The sequence below is a fragment of the Camelina sativa genome, chromosome 12, assembly GCF_030686135.1.
Source record: "Camelina sativa cultivar CO46 ecotype springtype chromosome 12, ASM3068613v1".
Classification (NCBI taxonomy): Eukaryota; Viridiplantae; Streptophyta; class Magnoliopsida; order Brassicales; family Brassicaceae; genus Camelina; species Camelina sativa.
The window spans coordinates 18,213,155-18,233,068 of record NC_141891.1 but is presented as its reverse complement, the minus strand read 5'-3'; the positions used below and the strand labels follow the sequence as shown (position 1 = coordinate 18,233,068).

The 19,914-nt window shown below is 39.2% G+C and overlaps 2 protein-coding genes and 1 pseudogene across 3 annotated transcripts; 2 read left to right on the top strand and 1 right to left on the bottom strand.

Moving 5' to 3' along the window:
• Positions 1–1,049: 1,049 nt before the first annotated feature.
• On the top strand, positions 1,050–2,346 carry LOC104733630 (uncharacterized; annotated as a pseudogene). The gene is made up of 4 exons (XR_015573858.1): positions 1,050–1,227; positions 1,321–1,442; positions 1,548–1,651; positions 1,737–2,346. The product of XR_015573858.1 is annotated as an uncharacterized LOC104733630 (transcript).
• Positions 2,347–3,770: 1,424 nt separating this feature from the next.
• On the top strand, positions 3,771–5,662 carry LOC104732116 (cytochrome P450 705A22-like). Its single transcript, XM_010451646.2, has 2 exons — positions 3,771–4,718; positions 4,802–5,662. Exons 1-2 carry the CDS (start codon positions 3,801–3,803, stop codon positions 5,435–5,437), a joined length of 1,554 nt encoding a protein of 517 aa, XP_010449948.2. The 5' UTR covers positions 3,771–3,800; the 3' UTR covers positions 5,438–5,662.
• Positions 5,663–8,014: 2,352 nt separating this feature from the next.
• On the bottom strand, positions 8,015–8,869 carry LOC147930687 (uncharacterized). The gene is made up of 2 exons (XM_087476985.1): positions 8,558–8,869; positions 8,015–8,398 (listed from the first exon to the last, which is right to left on the bottom strand). Exons 1-2 carry the CDS (start codon positions 8,867–8,869, stop codon positions 8,015–8,017), a joined length of 696 nt encoding a protein of 231 aa, XP_087333111.1.
• Positions 8,870–19,914: the final 11,045 nt, after the last annotated feature.

The window sequence follows — 19,914 nt, the reverse complement described above, 5'->3', positions numbered from 1 at the left end:
TTTTAATACAATTGATTAATACAACTTAGTGGAGAAATAAAGTTAATGCATAATTTATAGGGAGAAGCTATAAAGATTTCAGTTTTATATTATGTGAGTTAAATGTGAAAATTAATTGTTTTAAATTTGTGTTTTAATATAATTTTTTTTTGTTAAAATTGCATTGCCAAGTGGACCAATAAGGAGAGACTGAAACTCTACTTTTATATATATGATTTTAATTATTTTCAGTTTTAACTTAAATTATTTTAGTGGTGGGATTTCAGCTCAATTATGCCCAATTGACACACTTGTGAGATGTGAATATAAAGTGTGTAAAAAATAAAAGTATGAACTTGTGACTTTTGTCATTATCATATTAGAAATATATATATATATATATATGTTATGAAGAAACTTTTTATAAACCGCTTGCATATTATTATAATGTTAAAAACAAAATCTGCTTTTTTTACGGAAATTTATATATAGATTTTTATGTTTAAATCTTTATGTGATTATTAATATCTATCTTCAACTGTATAATATTTATAAATAACAATTTGTTTAATAAGATACAGTATATATTAATTAATTTGTTCCTTTTTATCTGATTTAGGATAGAGACTGATCAGTTTTTTGTTTTAACCAAATATTTTGGATATAGTCTACAATATCTTCCCAATGATTTACAAAAGAGATAAAATATTTCATTGAAGAATGGAGGGTTTTTTTTCCAACGAAACAAAATATAGTAGAACACATAATGATGATTTCATATTTTCGACGATTGAAAAACTTGAAATCTTGATTGAAAAAACAACATTATTGGACGATTGAATTGCCGTAGCTAAATGGAATATGAAATGCTTTTTGTATTCCCTTTTACTTTAGTTAAGTTACTGATGTATCTCTTAATAAAACAAACGTGAAATGCATTTGGATTTCCAATTCCATATTGGAAAAGAATAAACGGGGTTTTCCAGATTTAATACATGGTAAATAAAAAGACTAAATGGATATAATTATTATCAATTTAAAAGGATAATATTGATAGATTTTTGGCTATATATATTCACATCTCATTATTAGTCCCTTACTTACATAACTTACAAATATCTGTTCACCTTCCTACGGTAGAAAGCAAATACTAATGTTTGCCATGAAAACAAAATCAGAGTTGGGTTGCTTTAGTAACGTCTTTGGCGTTTCTTCTCGTTCTTCAAGATGGCGAAAAGCTTCCAAGTGGTAAGAAACTTGATTTACTTGCCTTACACGGTTATGATTTGTTTTGTTTTTTTGTTCGAGTTTTCAATTTTTCTGTCTTGTTTGCACTTGCAGTAAACAACATATTCAGAACCTGATATGTTCTGTCGAATTACATCGGAAGCGAAGAGAGTGCATGGTCAGACAATCTCGCTCAGCTCCTTCCCAATGGCCGCTTTTCAGAAGCTCTACCAAAGGTATCTGAAATTAATCTCAATCACCATCTTAATTCTTCTTGATTGATTATAATATCTATCACCATGTTAATTTTTTTTTTCCGGTTTTGCATATTGAAACCCTAGGCGAAGCAATTCTATGAAGATGAGGGAAGGTTGTTGGCCTATGATCAGGTCGAATACTTCTGCAAATCCATCTTGCAGAGTATATCTATTTTAAGTCATCAAAGGTAATTTGTTCTTGATATATAACTTGTGACATACGTTAAACCTTAGCGGTTCAAAAACCCTAATATACTTATGTTTCTCTCCCAGCGATGTTCATATGTTACCGGACGTAACTAAAGAAGCAATGGCCGGACTGATATTTGCTGCATCAAGAATCGGGGAGCTTAACGAGCTTCAGTACATAAGGATCATGTTCGTCGAGAGGTTTGGGCGTGAGTTTGACAAAGACTGTGTAGATTTGCGCCGAGGAAACATCGTGTGTTCGGAGATAGTCAAAATTCTAGACACCAAGATGCCGCAAGATGAAATTACAGACATTGTAATGGAACTTTCCCAAAAGTACCATTCAAACATCAGTATTTCTGCGAATTCAATAAGTGATTGTTTAGCTTCAAGTAATGACCTTGGCATTGGCAATTCTGATGCGGAGAAGATGAAAAGCATTGTTAGGAGAAAGTTGCTGCATCCAAATCTTGGAGAGAGTGAAAGAAGAGATCGATCATTCATGAGATAAAAAAGTTTGATTGGGATTGAGATTGAGATTGAGATTGAGATTGAGATTGAGATTGAGATTGAGATTGAGATTGAGATTGAGATTGAGATTGAGATTGAGATTGTTGTTTTGTTTATATTGTATGAGAGTGTTAACACATTTTTTTTTTAACATTTTGTGTTTTTTTTTTTTGATAACATTTTTTTTACTCATCAGTTTCTCATAATTTTAAAAGGTTTTCAAAACATATTATAAAACAAAACCCAACTAGTGCTATATAATATTCAGACATAGTAAATATTTTAACAAGTTAAGAAAATATATATACTGTACTATAAATTATTTATAAATCATATAACGTTAAATTACTAGTGCAAAGTCTTTGAGTCTTATTACTTGTATGTGTTACTATTACAGTATTATACTATGGTTTTTGAGAGTCAATGCATAAATTAGAGCAGCATTAATTGCCCCATGTATTTCATTAGTTTAATGACTTTCGCCTTGACCATATTTCGTTAGTTTATTTTATTTTGCTTAGATTCTTTTGACTCTCATAACAATTGCCTAAACTAGAGCAACATTAACTATCCCACGTTTTTCATTTTGTCTGCTCCACTTTGGTGATCACATTTGATCCGTTTGTTAAGTAATATGCTTACTTTGTTGAATGTGTTTAATCTTTTTTGTATCGAAATAATTAGTTCTTAGAAAGAAAAAAAAGTTTCAAATTAAATTTGTTTTAGAGTTCAAAATTTATTAGTTTTTATATTTGATAATCATTTAATTTGTAGTCTGTAATTTGTTTTATAATTGAATGAATCGTATTTAAAGAAAATAAACAATACAATAACCCCCAATTTCCCTATCTTTTGCTACAAAAGAGACAAAGTGCGTAACACTGAAGACATCGGCTGCATGCATGTGAGGAGGTAAACGAAGGCAGTAAGCATTTGCTGTTATTTTTTTAACTAATTCCAGAGGACCAACCTTCTATGCCATGAACGTGGTGTAAGAGTTAGCTGGAAAATATTAGTTCGTGAGGACTCCTTATATACCGATAACAATACCGGAAGTCCAGAGAACCAATACGTCTCTCCCTATGTTCCAATCCGAAGCGGTGATTTTGAAACTATGACGGACGAATAACTGTGTGCAATCAATACTTAATATATATATATTGGTTGTGCTTGATGAGTCAGGTATATGCATGTGCATGTCGTAAGAGGTAATTATGTTGATTGAATTTTGTTAAAGTCTTGGAATTTCCCTTTTATTGTTGAAGAGTTAACTGAGATAATATAAGTTTTGAAAGTGACTGAGATGATGGTAGATATATATGTCGAAATAATTAATAGATATGTTCATATTTGGATTTATACTCTCAACGTCCATTTGGACATGAACAGTTCTTCATATCCGCTTGATAAGATCAAGTGAACACATCTTACCACTTGACTATTAGTATTCTCAAACTCCGATCCAAACTATATTGATATTATAGATTTTATCACAAGCGTCAGTTATGCCACGTTCTTCCAGACATGGCTTTTTTTCTTTGTAATAAACAATGCATGGTTGGTCATCTTGATACATTATATTAACGTACGGCTTCTTCATCAAGTTTCGTCAGCTTCTTAACTTAATTTGGAGAAACAATGGCAGCAATCATCTTTGACTTCCAAAACTTCTGTATCTTCATCCTTGCATGCCTCTTCATAGTCCTCTTTCACTCGCTCTTCTTCAAGAAACCAAAAGACTCACGAAGCTTTGTTCTGCCTCCGAGCCCTCCTTCTCTTCCAATCATCGGTCATCTTCACCTTCTCCTCTCTGCCCTCACTCACAAGTCTCTTCAGAAACTCTCCTCCAAGTATGGACCTCTCCTCCTTATCCGCATTTTCTATGTACCCATCATTATTGTCTCCTCTGCCCCAATGGCCTACGAAATCTTCAAGGTCCATGACGTAAACGTCTCCTCTCGCGGTATCATTGCGATTGATGAGTCTCTCATGTTTGGGGCTTCTGGCATCTTGAACGCTCCACACGGAGAGTACTGGAAGTTCATAAAGAAGCTCATGGCAACAAAGCTATTCCGACCGCAAGTGTTGGAGCGTTCACGAGGTGTTCGTGTTGAAGAGCTACAACGGTTTTACAAAAGCATTCTCGATAAGGCGACAAAGAATGAGAGCGTTGACATTGGTAAGGAAGCCATGAAGCTCATGAACAACACCTTGTGTAAACTGATCATGGGAAGGAGTTTTTCAGAGGACGACGGTGAGTCAGAGAGAGTCAGGGGCTTGGTTGATGAAACGTATGCCTTGTCGGAGAAGATATTTTTGGCAGCTATATTGCGCAGACCGCTTGCGAAGCTTGGGATTTCACTATTCAAGAAGGAGATAATGGCTGTTTCCAACAAATTCGATGAGCTGCTAGAGAGGATGCTTCAGGAACACAAGGAGAAACATGAAGAGCAGTATCAAGAAGGTATGGATATGATGGACGTGTTGTTGGCAGCTTATGGAGATGAAAACGCAGAGTATAAGATCACATGGAATCATATCAAGGGATTTTTTGTGGTAGATGTTCCTATCATTTTGTCAATTTAATTAGATAATCTAAAAAATATTTACATATAATGTTTTGAGTCTTCTCAATGCAGGAGTTTTTCATTGGAGGCACTGATACCTCGGTGCAAACAACACAGTGGGCAATGGCCGAGATGATCAACGATGCTAGAGTTCTTGAGAGACTGAGAGAAGAAATCATTTCCGTTGTAGGGGAAACAAGGTTGATCCAAGAAACAGATTTACCAAACCTTCCTTATTTGCAAGCAGTGGTTAAGGAAGTTCTAAGACTCCACCCACCATCTCCAGTCTTGATACGGACGTTCCAAGAAAAATCTGAGGTCAAAGGATATTACATACCGGAGAAGACAACACTCATTATCAACATCTACGCTGTCATGAGAGATTCTGCTTCTTGGGAGGATCCTGAAAGTTTTAAACCAGAGAGGTTTCTAGGTTCTACAAGATCAGAGCAAGAGGACGAGAAAGATCAAGAACTTAAGTACCTTCCTTTTGGAAGTGGAAGGAGAGGATGTCCTGGATCAAATCTTGGTTCTATATTTGTAGGAACTGCAATAGGAGTGATGGTGCAGTGCTTTGACTGGGAAATCAAAGAAGATAAGGTCAACATGGACGAGACTTTTGAAGGAATGACCCTAAAAATGGTTCATCCGCTTAAGTGCACTCCAGTTCTTAGAACCCAACCTTTTTCTTTTACTTCTAATCTCTAAATTTCTAGCTTTGATACTTAGGTTGGGAGCTTATAACAAGTCTACTTTCTTCTGTTCTATATGTTTGCATTTGTTATCTTCTATGTTGTCTCTATATTCAGTATCTTTGCTCCCGAACGTTGAATTACATTTGCTTTCTTTGTGTTTGTTATATCTGAAAATCTGAAAGTCATATGTAAGATCTCTAAGGCATCATCATTCTTCAGACTAAGCTTATCTAAGTTATTTGGATTTTCTTTTCGACAAAAAATCTTGCAAGTTATATTTCATTATTTCATCTCTAGTTCTTCAACCCATAACATCAAAATGCCAGAAAGCGTTGGTTTCATGTAAAAGAACTTTCCATAATGTGTATCGTTTTGCCTTTTATCATTGATCTCGGCTGTCTTGCAAAAAAAAATCAAGTTACTAGAGAATCAGAGGAAAGGTAGCTAGACACTGGAGAAGCAAACTTGAATGCTGTTATTTAAATACTTCCATTGGACCAACCTTCCTGAACCACTTGTGTATGGGGAATTCCTAGATGAAGACCAAGCTGAACTTAGATCTAAACTTGTTCGCAAGAAAAAGAAAGAGTTAAAGAACATAAAAGAGGTTTCAAGACGTGAAAACTCACATGTTCTATAAAACCCATAAGCCACTCAGAATACATCAATTTTGGATAAGACTTCGATATGTACTTCGCCTTAGTCGATCAAATGTGGTGACTTGCTGCTGTGTGGCTACCTTGACTACTACGGAAGAAGCACAAAGACCTGGTAATATGTTGGCTTCACCTTAGTAGCTTCATGCATAGGACAATCCCCGTGCCTTCATATATTTTATTGGACCTGATGTTCGAAATAATAGAATGTGTCCAAACAAATGGACTGGAGAGTCATGTTGACCAAGCTCGAGGGTTGTGTGGCCATGAAGAAGGATAGATAAAGACTCATGGGCATGTTAGATAATGTCGAGCAAGTTATGAGAATATAAATATTTTCTATTATGTGTATGAGCAAGAAGCTATATGATTAATGTAAATTATTGTTTTGAGTAATTGGGTGATTAAATATTGTGACAGCATGTGAGTAGGAATGATTTACCTCACTAGGTAAATTGTTTTTCATGCTTTCTTTGTGATGCATGTTAGGAGTTTATATGATTAGAGTAGTGATCATAAGACATAGAGATCATCGGAGGTTGTGTTTAATAAACGATATTCTATAACACTGGTATTAGATTTAAATAAAGTCTCGATTTTATTCATACACGGTTGTGTTTAGTTACTCTTTCCCAATACTTTTATCTGAATATATATAATGAAAACCAGCCTATTATTATTCTTGGATCGAGTTGTTTCAGAGTCCTCGCAGAGCATGCGTGTAATGTGTGAGAACCCAAAGAGTGAACATTTTTCTATAGAGAGGAGGGGATCAAACCCATGACCGACTTCTCCCTTCCCAACTTTTATTGGAACATTGATACTTCTATCAAGGCTTGTGAAGCTAAGTATCTCTCCTCCCTCGTCATATGATTTGTGCAACCACTGTCCACTAACCACACATCTTCTTTTGTGATTATCCGTGCATCTTCTGTTACACTAAATAACATATGATCTTCAATATCTAGAACTCACATGTGCCCGTTCATACTTCTTTGAACGACACTCTCGCCACAGTTGTAGCATTTCGACTTTTTACTCTGATCCATCTTTAATTTGTTTCACCCAGCAATTTGATTCTGTGTGGTATTCCATCTTACAATAACCACACCATTGTTTGCCGTTGTTGTCACGCCCCTTGCTTTTCCCAGTCTCTGGTCTAACAACAGCTTTTCTTTCTCGTGAGAAAGCATGAAACGGGCCTTCTGTCATTCTTTCACTGCGAGCCGACACATGAACGAAGTCAGATACTTCTTTTGCTTCATCACAGCCACAATGCTGTCAAATCTTTCAGGAAGAGAGATTAGGATTTTCTGAACAGTTTGATAATCGGTCTTCTCTTCTCCATAGACTGTTAATTGACAGACCGACGAAACTTGTGTTTCGACATTTACAACAACATATTTAAATAGACTTCAACAGACTTGAAAGTTAAGAGTCCTAACTCTTCTTTCTTGAGACTTAACAAATGTGACTCCAACACACACTCTTTCACTTGACATATGTAACTGCTTGTATAATTATTAAAACCAAACTCAATTACCGACTAACAGTCATACTAGAAAAAAAAGACGTATCACTTGGAGAAATGATGTGTTTTTTTAAATTAAAAATATGTTTTTGGGACAAATCACATGTAATCTTATGTTGTCCTAATCTGTCTCGAAATGAACCGAGACTAGTCCCTGCTGAAGAGCATACTCAATCGCCCATATTAGAGCCTCCCGTTCCGCATGAAGCACCGAAAGAAATTTCCTCGTGCATTTCGAACCAAACTTGATACCTGCACTATATAAAACGAAACCCACACCCGAGAATAGGTAGCTTTCTTCCGAAGACGCATCTATATTGCACTTTATCTCCCCCAGACACACCTCATCATCATCCGCAGCATCCCCATGGCTATCGTCCGACTCTTCATAAGCGTCCACGATCTAAGCCATCTTCCAAGCCAGGGCTTCCGAGGAGGCTAGCTCAAGAGTATCCAGAGGGGTAATATCTTTATCATTAAACATTTTCTCATTTCTCCCTTTCCATATGTACCACAGGATCCAGGGAAAAGCCTCCAGCTGATTCTCCCTCACTTCTTGTTCCTTTGCTCGCCATAGTAAGTGATCTAGATTTGCAAAGAGAGAAGAACACGGGAAAAGGCCCGGAGGGGTAGGAATGGAGCATAGAGCCCATACCTGTAATGCCGGAGGGCACTCGAAAAGTAAATGGTTGATCGACTCCTCTTCTCCGCATCTGGGACACAAACTGTCTGTCCCGCAATGTCTATCTGCTAACCTGCTATTCACTGCTAATGCTCCCGAGAGTGCCTGCCATAGAAAATGCTTGATCTTTCTTGATGTTTTAACCTTCCAAACCTGTTTCTTTAGCGTTTTGGTGCTTGTTTCTTAGGCTTCCTGGTTCGATTGTGTAGCAAGGGCATAGCCCGATCTGACCGAGTATTGGCCTCACTTGGTATAGCACCAGACATAATCATCCACCTTAAAGCTTTTGCTAGGCTGAATACTAGTTATAAGTGGAATATCAGATGGATCCACCAACTCATTCAGTGATTCCATTTTGCATGCCTTCGTCTCAAAGTCGATAAGATGGTTTACATACAAGTTTGGATCTCGAGTTACACCTCTGTCTTTCGCCGGTCTTGCTGGTATAGTAGGAATCCAGTTGTCAGACCAAACCCTAATATTAAAACCTGAACAAACGTTTTTTCTAAGGCCTTGAAGAAGTAAAGTCTTGGCTGCGATCATACTGCGCCATCCAAAAGATGGAGAGTTCGCCATTTTCGATTGATGTTAAATCTAGATCATTTTCATTTCTTTTTGTTTAATTCTTGTCATTTTCGATTGATATTAAATGGGTTTCTAAATTTATTGCCTCTTATTGCTCCACGATCCTCTTAATTACACCACATCTTCGTCTTAATTGTTTATCTTTAATGGGTCAACAATTCTCTCTATTACACTCCTTAAATAGTTATACGATCTTTCTTACACAAAATCATATATTCAAAATGATCTCCAGGATCTCCTTAAATGCTATGAAATCGTAACTCATCAATTCCCATATCAATTCCCATATAAACGAAATTAACACAAAATCATATATTCAAAAAACAATTTGCTCTACGATCCTCTTAATTACACCATATCTTCCTCTTAATTGTTTATCTTAATTGTTTCTCTTAATGGTTGATATGGGTCAACAATTCTCTTTATTACACCACGCGATCTCCTTAAACCTTAAGAAAACGTAAATCATTAATTTCCATATAAACGAAATCAACACTATAAATTATAAATTAATCTTATATTACTAAAATCCAAAATCGGCTCATTCTATATATGATTCAACTTTCCATATTCCATTCTAACCATCTTTAAACGCTAATAGCCTCCATTACCAATTATGAGTATTACTCCGTTGAAAGACCTTCAGCCAGGACGTGTTCCTCAAATCGTCTGTGGTCTTCTTCTACGTAAATGGCATGCAAAAGCTTTCCATCAAAAAGGCAAGATTATCAGCCTATATTTCTCCTACTTGATGAACAGGTATTCAACTTCCGTATATTTATATACATTCTTCCATCTTGTTTATTTATATTAGTAACAGCATAACCTCACCCCATCCCTACAACTCACACATTATTCCTATTCTCATGTTTCTCTTCTCTCCATATCATTTTCTTAATCTCCATTTCTATAGCCTGTAATGAAGGATGGGGTGCCTGAAGTACTTACAGAGTTAAATGGGAGGACATTCGAGTTTGAATTAAAAATAACCCGGTACAACTTCAAATCAAAGTATGAGACATTTACCGTGTCTCGAGTTATTAGTGAAGTCCAGCAACCACCCCCTCAGACATCAACCGGCTGTAATGAAGTTGATGACCATGACCAGCCCTCATAGACATCAGAGGAACATTCCACTGAAGGCCAACAACCAGCCACTGCAAACTGTAATGACATAAGTGGTCAAGCCTCACTACCAGAGCCATCAGAGAGACAAAGCAAGAAGGCCCGAACTGAACACACCATAATTAAATTTATTTAAAGATTATTGATTTCCAATTTTCTATAATTGTTTACCTCCGCTTCTGTTTTGTTGTTTCTTTAAGCTTCTATATGATTCCAGCATTTTCCACGCATCAAATACAACAATGTCAAACCAAGGCTCACCAACAGCCCTGTAAAAGAGGGTATCTCAGTCAGTTACAGGTTTCACAAAATGAGGACCTTTAAAGAAATTATCAGAACCGATTGTCATCTTCACCGTTTCACCTATTCTATTTCATCACGTTTGATAAAGCATTGCATTGTCGCATCTGTAGGTCTTGGCTATCAACACCGAAAAGAAAACAACGATTACTCGAAATTATCTTAATACTAATCAAAACATATGTGATCACAAACATTAGAAAGAATAAAAAAACAAACCTGTTTTAGGGGAACAGGGAATGTGAATTTCCCAGAGAGCTAAGGACTTTGAACAATGTCTTTGCACATATCTCTCCAAGACTTGCACACAGAAGCACAAGCAACCACATGTCTTCGAGCAGGCCACACACTTTCGCTCTCTTCAAGCCTTTTGATCAAATCTCGCAACGGCTCTGGAAAACAAAAGCAGAGTTTGATGGAAATTCTGAATGATAGTTAATAACAAAGCAATGACAGATAAAAAAATCTCATCAATTGACCAAAAGCAGGAACCACCAGAGCCAAAAGAAAACATAACAACCTTCAAAATTGAAAGACAGAAACTGATAATTCAAAATGAAGAATCTTCAAAAGAAGTACAAATAAACAAAAAAAAAAAAAAGCAAAAGAGAACACAATGGTCTCTGCTCCTAAGAACAAGTTTTGATTGATTAATATTGTCCCAATTTCCCCCCCCCCCAAATACTTGAGATCTGATTCCAAGTACAAACCTATTATTCTTCTTTGGATTTGCAACATCCGTGAACCGAAATCCCGGTTTGGGAGTTGCGTCGGTCGACGCATATTTTGCGTCAGTCGATGCAAGGTCAAGTTCCTGCATTTTGACTTAAGTCAAACACTGCGTTTTGGGTGAAAGAAAACCCTTAACAGGATTTTTGTCTCATTCGTGGGGTGGTGGCCGTTTTTGAGAGAGAACGAAAGAGAGAAAAAAATCTTGAGAAGATTTTGGGTGATTTGTGGCGTTTCTTGGGAGATCTGAGGCTTAGAACGTTGTAGGAGCTTCCTAGAGGCGTTTTCTTCTTGTGTTTAGGTTCAGATTCGTCTTGGCAAAGGTAAGTGCAAGACCATGGCTTATCTAAGCTAGAGAACTCTTTAATCTGCTTGTTGTGTGATGTTAGACTTGTCAGATTGTTGCTATGGAAGTTAGGAAGCTTTCTTGTGGCTTGGGATCGAGTTTTGTGGTTGTAGGAACAAAGATCCGGCGAGAAGCTTCGGAGGAAAATGATGCTCGACATTGCACCGGTCGATGCACTTTGTGCGTCAGTCGATGCAAATGCGAGGACGGCGAGTAAACTCTAGGGTTTTCGTGTTATGTCGAGCATGCGTCGGTCGATGCATTGGGAGCATCGGTCGATGCAAGTTAACCTTGCTTCGGTCGACGCAGATCTTGCGTAGGTCGACGCAACCTCCATATGGTATCGGTCGATGCATGTTGGTGTCGGTCGATGCAGAGTCCTGGTTTGTTATTGTTGATTGTTGATTGTTGTTTGATGGTTAGAGATGACTCTATTACTTGTGTGTATAGCCCAGTAGATGGGAGGATTGCCTTACTGAGTGTTTATAAAATACTCATGCATTGCAATATGTGTTTGTGGTGCAGGTAAAGGCAAGTGTGATCGTTGAATCAAGGCAATGAAGAGGAGGATGTTCTAGGGACTCGAGTGGATGTTGTCTGGCATTGTTAGGATTCTAGAGTTGAGTCATTAGAAACATTGCTAGGTTTCTGGTTTCATGTTTCCTGTTATTTGAGTATTGGATATTGTTGATGTTATAATTATTGGTTATGATATTGGTTATTATTGGATATTTATTGGTATTGTTATTCCGTTGTTGGTTGTGATTGTGGTTAGGTGGCTAGTGGGTATTGGACCACTAGTTGTAGTTTATTTATTATATTATATTTATATATTTATTATTAAAAAAAAAGGTCGGTCCTTTCAGTTTGGTATCAGAGCCCTTAAGGTTCTAGGTTTGGGTTCACTAGGTTTCTGTTGTGATGTTTGGAATTGCATGTCTTGATTGATTATTTGAGTTAGTCAATTGTGTGTGGCATGGAGTCTTAGAACATCCTCTTCGAGCCGACAGTGTGATTCCACGGTGAGTTTGTGTTTTCGTGTTTTTGTGTTATGTTAAGATTGCTTGTTAGCCTCTGTTCTTGGAAGTGTAGTGGTTAAAGGTGTGTGAGTTGTTGGTTGTGGACGGGGACGTGGTCGTGGTCATGTTCGGGTGGGTCCCGAAGCCAGCGAGTGTGGGGTCCAGAGTTCCACGAGGAGGTACGTCAGAGGGTCGCAAGCGTATCAGGAGGGACCAGAGAGGGTTAACCGGTGAGCGTGCCGGGGGTGCTGGGAACCCAGATGTGGGGTTGCAGCAGGTGTAGCCCAGGGTTGAGATGATCGCTTGGCGGATCTGTTGGCGTGCTGGTGGAGCGGTTACCAAGAGGGGTACCAGTGCAGGCTCTAGTTGTACCGCATGTGGCGGGGTGTAGCCGAGGGCTACGGATGTTGAGGAGTTTTCATCCTATGTTAAGAGGATGGAGCAGTTGTAGATGACCGGTATGAGATTATTCTCAAGAGGTATCGGGCCTAGAGAGGCGGATAGGTGGACGTATGCAGTTGGAGCAGATATTTTCTCTGTTTGGTGGGTAATCCAGTTGGATATTATAAGTTGAGTGGACAGGTGTAACATTGAAATGTTATACTCTGGCCACAGGAAGTACTTTTGGTCGGGAGATGTTTATAGTGGTTAAAGATTGTTACTCCAGAGGGGATGGTGATTCTCCGGAATACCGATAGCTTGAGGGGCTGGGGGCTCCGAGAGTGGCAGAGGGGATTATGTTCCCCTGAGGGGATGAGTAGTTCCCCTGATACCAAGATCTTAAGGATTGTGTTCCAAGAGTGAGACGGTATAACTCGAAGACGTTGGTCTGAGAGTGAGATCAGTAGGGCTCGAAGGGTGCGACCTAAGGGTGGTGGATTTGGGAGCAAGCAATACCTAGGACGTGAGTATAAACAACCCGATTGAATGTAGACCTCGAAAGATTGACAATGGTTAATCTCGGGTTTTAGATGTGTTGACCAATGGGTCAGGGTTTTATGAACCAGACCGGTTATGAATGTGTGGCTGTTTCGCCAGGATTGTGAGGCCGGTAGTGCTGGAGTCCCAGGAAGGGGAGTTACAGCAGGTCTGAGCCAGGAAAGGCATATTTGCCAGATTCATAAGTTCACGAGAAGCCTTCATGGCAGGATAATCTAATTCGTTGCAACGATGTTGGATTACGTTCATTGGAGATGGACAGGGTTGCAAGATTCAAGGTTTTTGTAAGCTTTCTGAGGGAGACAAGGCAAGAGGTTTGAGTTGGCGGCTTGCAAAGTATTTGACGCGGTGAATCGGAATGTGTGAACGTATGGTACTTGTTTGTTTTATTACGTTCGTATTGATGATTTGCTATGGAGAATTGCTAAGCGAAAAGCTAACTTTGTAATAAGCTATCTTGTGGAAGTTTTCCTAAGAATTAAGTTACTAGAGGTTCTTCGATGGACAAGAGATGTTGATATCCGAGTGGTGGTGAGTTGATGTCGGCTTACTTGATTTTTGTTTAGTAGAGCTGAAGACGAAGCTAGAGGATTTATTGAGCAGGGGACTCTTTTGTCTTATCACTTCACTGTGGGGAGCGTCGGTGTTCGTCAAGAAGAAGGACGAGGTTTGGGTATATGAGTTTGTGGCGATGTCGTTCGGGTTGACTAACGCGCCAGCAGCGTTTATGAGGTTGATGAACAACGTGTTTCAGGAGTTTCTGGACGTGTCTGTCATCATTTTCATCGATGCTATCCTGGTATTTTCTAAGAGTCCAGAAGAGCATGTAGTGCATTTGAGGGCAGTTCTGGAGAAGCTGCGGGAGCAAAAGTTGTTTACTAAGTTGAGCAAGTGCAGTTTTTGGCAGCGGGAGAGGGGCTTTCTAGGTCACATTGTATCTACTGAGAGAGTTTCTGTAGATCCAGAGAAGATTCAGGCTATCAAAGATTGGCCTAGACCGTAGAATGCCACAGAGATCATGAGCTTTCTTGGATTGGCAGGTTATTACACGAGAGTTGTGTAGGGTTTTGTAAGCAAGGCACGGCCGATGACTAAGTTGATAGGGAAGGATGTTCCTTTTGTTTGGTCACATGAGTGAGTGGAGGGTTTTGCAAGCCTGAAGGAGATGTTGACTACTACGCCAGTGTTGGCTTTTCCTGAGTAGGAGTTGGAGTCTCTGGTTGGAGAGATCAGTGCTTTGAGCTTGTGTGCTGTTTCACAGGAACCGTTGGGTTTGGAAGCAGTAGATAGAGCAGATCTTCTGAGTAGGGTGCGGTTGGCTCAGGAGAAGGATTTGGGGCTGGTGAATGCCTCAAAAGATGTGGATTCAGAGTATCAGGTCTCAGATAATGGTACTATCTTGGTGCACGGTCGGGTTTTTGTGCCCAAGGATGAGGAGTTGAGACAAGAGATCCTGAGAGAGGCTCATGCGAGCAGGTTTTCTATTCATCCAGGAGCGACTAACATGTACCATGATCTCAAGAGGTACTATCATTGGGTCGGGATGAAGAAGGATGTAGCTAGTTGGGTCTCGAGGTGCGATGTGTGTCAGCTAGTGAAGGCTGAGCCTCAGGTTCCTGGCGGTTTGCTGAAGAGTTTACCCATTCCTGAGTGGAAGTGGGATATGATTACTATGGATTTCGTGGTGGGTTTGCCAGTGTCTAGGACGTTTGATGCTATATGGGTCATTGTGGACCGGTTGACTAAGTCAGCACATTTTCTGGCCATTAAGAAGACTGATGGAGCAGCGGTCTTGGCTAAGAAGTATGTGAGAGAGATAGTCAGATTGCATGGGGTGCCAGCGAGCATTGTGTCTGACAGGGATTCTAAGTTCACTTCGGTGTTCTGGAAGGCATTTCAGGCAGAGATGGGCACTAAGGTGCATATGAGTACAGCTTATCATCCCCAGACATATGGACAATCTGAGAGGACGATCTAGACGCTGGAGGGTTTGCTGAGGATGTGTGTGTTGGATTGGGGTGGCCATTTGGCATATCACTTGAACCTGGTAGAGTTTTCTTACAACAACAGTTATCAGGGGAGTATTAAGATGGCTCATTATGAGGCTTTGTATGGGAGACCATGTCATACACCGTTATGCTGGACTTAGGTGGGGGAGAGGAGCATGTTCAGGGCAGATTTTGTTCAGGAGACCTTAGAGAAGATTCGGGTTCTCAAGCTGAACATGAGGGAGGCTCAGGATAGACAGAGGAGTTATGCTGATAGGAGGAGGAGAGATCTTGAGTTTCAGGTAGGAGACCGAGTGTACCTCAAGATGGCCATGTTGCAGGGTCCGAACAGGTCATTGACTGAGACTAAGTTGAGTCCGAGGTATATGGGTCCGTTCAGAGTGATTGAGCGGGTTGGACTAGTGGCATATCGACTGGAGTTACATGAGGTTATGTGTGCGTTCCATAAGGTTTTCCATGTGTCTATGTTGCGGAAGTGTCTCCGTGAGGGAGAACGGGTGTTGGCTAAGATTCCAGAGGATCTTCAGCCTAACATGACTTTGGAGGCGAGACTGGTGAGGGTTCTCGAGAGGAGGATTAAGGAACTTCGGAAGAAGAAAATTTCTTGGATGAGAGTCCTGTGGGACTGTGATGGTGTTGAGGAGCAGACTTGGGAGCCTGAGGCAAAGATGAAAGCAAGGTTCAAGAAGTGGTATGAGAAGCAAGCCGCAACTTGAGCTTGTTTAGCCTGGTTCCATCTGTAATCCGTGGTTGGAGTGGGAATGGAGTATTCCAGCCCATCTCTCTTGTTACTTGGTCGCTTAGGGTGGTTGGTTGTACGACTCAGTAACAAGATGATGTGGTGCTCGGGGTACAAAGTTTCCGTGAGGCAGGGTTTCTAGAGGAAAGTTTCCTGAAATAGAAGTTTCCAAAAATGGAAAGTGCTAAATATGGAAAGTTTTACGGGAGTTAGACTTTGTCCATTTTAGTGGTAGAGAGCCTTGGAGGGGCTTGTGTGGCCTTAGTGGCAGACTTTCGAGTCAGTGTGCCGTGTGTGGCAGTATTCTTTTGTTATTGTGTGGCCTTTGTGGCAGTACTCTTTTGTTATTGTGTGGCCTTTGTGGCAGGCTGTTTAGCCAGAGTGCATGTATAGGCGGTCCTTTAGGAAAGACGGTCCTTCCGGACTGATGGTCCTTCGGGACAGACGGTTCTTCCGGACTGATGGTCCTTCGGGACAAACGGTCCTTCTGGACTAATGGTCCTTCAGGACAGACGGTCCTTCGGGACAGATGGTCCTTCGGGACAAATGGCCATTGTGGCGGGCTGTTTAGCCAGAGTGCCTGTTTAGGCGGTCCTCTTTAGGATATTTGTTTGGCCTTGGTGGCGGTCCTCTTTAGGACATTTGTTTAGCCCTTGTGGCATGTATATGATCCTTGTGTGGTCATGGGGTATTCCAGTGAGGGGATATGTGGTTGGTAGGACATTGAGATGTTTTACGCGAGCCACGGGAAGGAAACCTGGATAGGGATAGGACTCAGACGCATTCAGAATCGTTTGCTCGCGACTCTTGGGGAACTTTGGTTCTCCTAGTACTACCATATTCAGAGACTTTGTGACTTGGGAGTATGGTTGGTATATCGACTTCGGACGATGGTCCGGAGGTGCGCTGTAGGGTGACGACCCGAGAGACGAGTTGGATTTTTCCTTATATATTATGGCATGCGGGTTTAGGCCCGATGAGGAGTCAACATTTGGCATGCAGACTTAGGTCTGATGAGGAGCCAATAAAACTCAAGGTTTATGCCTACGAGTAAAGGAAAGTCCAAAAGTCGAGAGCAAATGACGCCTGGAGCGCGAGTCTATCGCCTAGAGGTGACCTTCTGTAGAACGGTCGGAGGAGTGTGGGCCGTGGAGATGGTTGCACGGGAGTTCTTGGCTGATGGTTGTTCGAGATCCGAGGACGAATCTAGATTGGTGGGGGAGAATTGTAACATCCGTGAACCGAAATCCCGGTTTGGGAGTTGCGTTGGTCGACGCATATCTTGCGTCGGTCGATGCAAGGTCAAGTTCCTGCGTTTTGACTTAAGTCAAACGCTGCATTTTGGGTGAAAGAAAACCCTTAACACGATTTTTGTCTCATTTGTGGGGTGGTGGCCGTTTTTGAGAGAGAACGAAAGAGAGAAAGAGTTCTTGAGAAGATTTTGGGTGATTTGTGGCATTTCTTGGGAGATCTGAGGCTTAGAACGTTGTAGGAGCTTCCTAGAGGCGGTTTCTTCTTGTGTTTAGGTTCAGATTCCTCTTGGCAAAGGTAAGTGCAGGACCATGGCTTATCTAAGCTAGAGAACTCTTTAATCTGCTTGTTGTGTGATGTTAGACTTGTTAGATTTTTGCTATGGACGTTAGGAAGCTTTCTTGTGGCTTGGGATTGAGTTTTGTGGTTGTAGGAACGAAGATCCGGCGAGAAGCTTCGGAGAAAAACGATGCTCGGCATTGCACCGGTCGGTGCACTTTGTGCGTCGGTCGACGCAAATGCGAGGACGGTGCGTAAACTCTAGGGTTTTTGTGTTATGTCGAGCATGCCTCGGTCGATGGATTGGGAGCATCGGTCGATGCAAGTTAACCTTGCTTCGGTCGACGCAGATCTTGCGTCGGTCGACGCAACCTCCATTTGGTATTGGTCGATGCATGGTTGTGTCGGTCGATGCAGAGTCCTGGTTGTTATTGTTGATTGTTGATTGTTGATTGTTGTTTGATGGTTAGAGATGACTCTATTGCTTGTGTGTATAGCCCAGTAGATGGGAGGATTGCCTTACTGAGTGTTTATAAAATACTCATGCATTGCAATATGTGTTTGTGGTGCAGGTAAAGGCAAAGTGTAATCGTGGAATCAAGGCAATGAAGAGGAGGATGTTCTAGGGACTCGATTGGATATTGTCTGGCATTGCTAGGTTGCTAGAGTTGAGTCATTAGAAACATTGCTAGGTTGATGGTATCATGTTTCCTGTTATTTGAGTATTAGATATTGTTGATGTTATAATTATTGGTTATGATATTGGTTATTATAGGATATTTATTGGTATTGTTCCGCTGTTGGTTATGATTGTGGTTAGGTGGCTAGTGGATATCGGACCACCAGTTGTAGTTTATTTATTATATTATATTTATATATTTATTATTAAAAAAAAAAGTCGGTCCTTTCAGGATTCCAAGTATAAACATCTCCGAATCACAGCTTTAAAAGCAAATCAACCAAACTTACAAGAAACACACAAACCGAAAGATTGATAATTCCAAGGGAAACGGCCTCCATCAGCTGGAAACGTCAGTTCCTGATTGTTATCTTCACCGTCTCATTATCAAGATCTTCTCCAAAAAAATCTCCGATCCACAGCCTCCATCTTAACACTGTCTAAAATTGTCTTTATTGTCTCCAATCTCTACCAAATTCCTTCGACCCGTTTGATTTTCTGTCACAAATCCTTTGTCTAGAGAGTAGATTCTAGATGAAGAAGAAGATATACATATATATATATATGTATGTATAGTTTCAACTTACCAAACAAATAAAAAAAGAGGCACACGAAATTAGTTTTGGACTGTATTATAAGTGGCCAATAAAATAGTTTGGCTTTTACCAAAATTGGCCAACTCAAAAAACAAACCAATTATTCTATTGGACGTACCCAATGTTACATGTTAAAACAATCACATTTCATGGTTTTAAAATGGTATTTGAAATATGTAGTAAACCTTCTTGACAAAAAGTTATAAATATTTCTATTTTACTTATACAGATGGAATATATTTTCTTTTTTGAAAAATTATGTCAATATTAATTATTGTATTTTAATAGTCTATCAAAATGATGCATATCTAAAAATTGAAAACTTTTAAAAAGTTTTAACTATTTTTATGACATGTTATAAAGTATTTAATATTATTATAGTTTGAAAATATAAAACAATAATTGTTTAATAGATATGAGTTTTAGGAGAAGCATACATTATTATATTATCATATATTTTATATATGATAAAAAATAACATAATTATTGATTTATGATATTATTGGACCATATAATACATAGAATTCCAGGAAAACTATTATCTTATTATCATCATTTGCAAAAATTATTAATTTATTGGGTTTAATATTTTATAGAGTATTGATTTATAGTGGTTTAATTGTATTGTTATAGCATCTTCACATATTTTGATGTCAAATATTGGCAAATGAGGGGGAAAAAAACCAACACAATGTTTTATTATACTAGATATTCACCCGCGGTACACCGCGGGACTATATATATTTTTCGTTTAAAAATACAAAATAAAATTTCTTTATTATATTAACTATATATGTATATAATATATTTTGTATTTTTTAATGTACTATAGTTTCACATCAATACATTATGTAGTGTATAATTTCCATTGTCTACATATAGTGGTTTATTATATACAAGTTAGAATATCCTTATTATTCATTAAATTTAATTTAGTCAACAAATATTTTTTTGTGATTTTTATTTTTCATTTACAATGTAGAGCTAATAGTATTACATAATATATTCTATTTTTACAATTATAT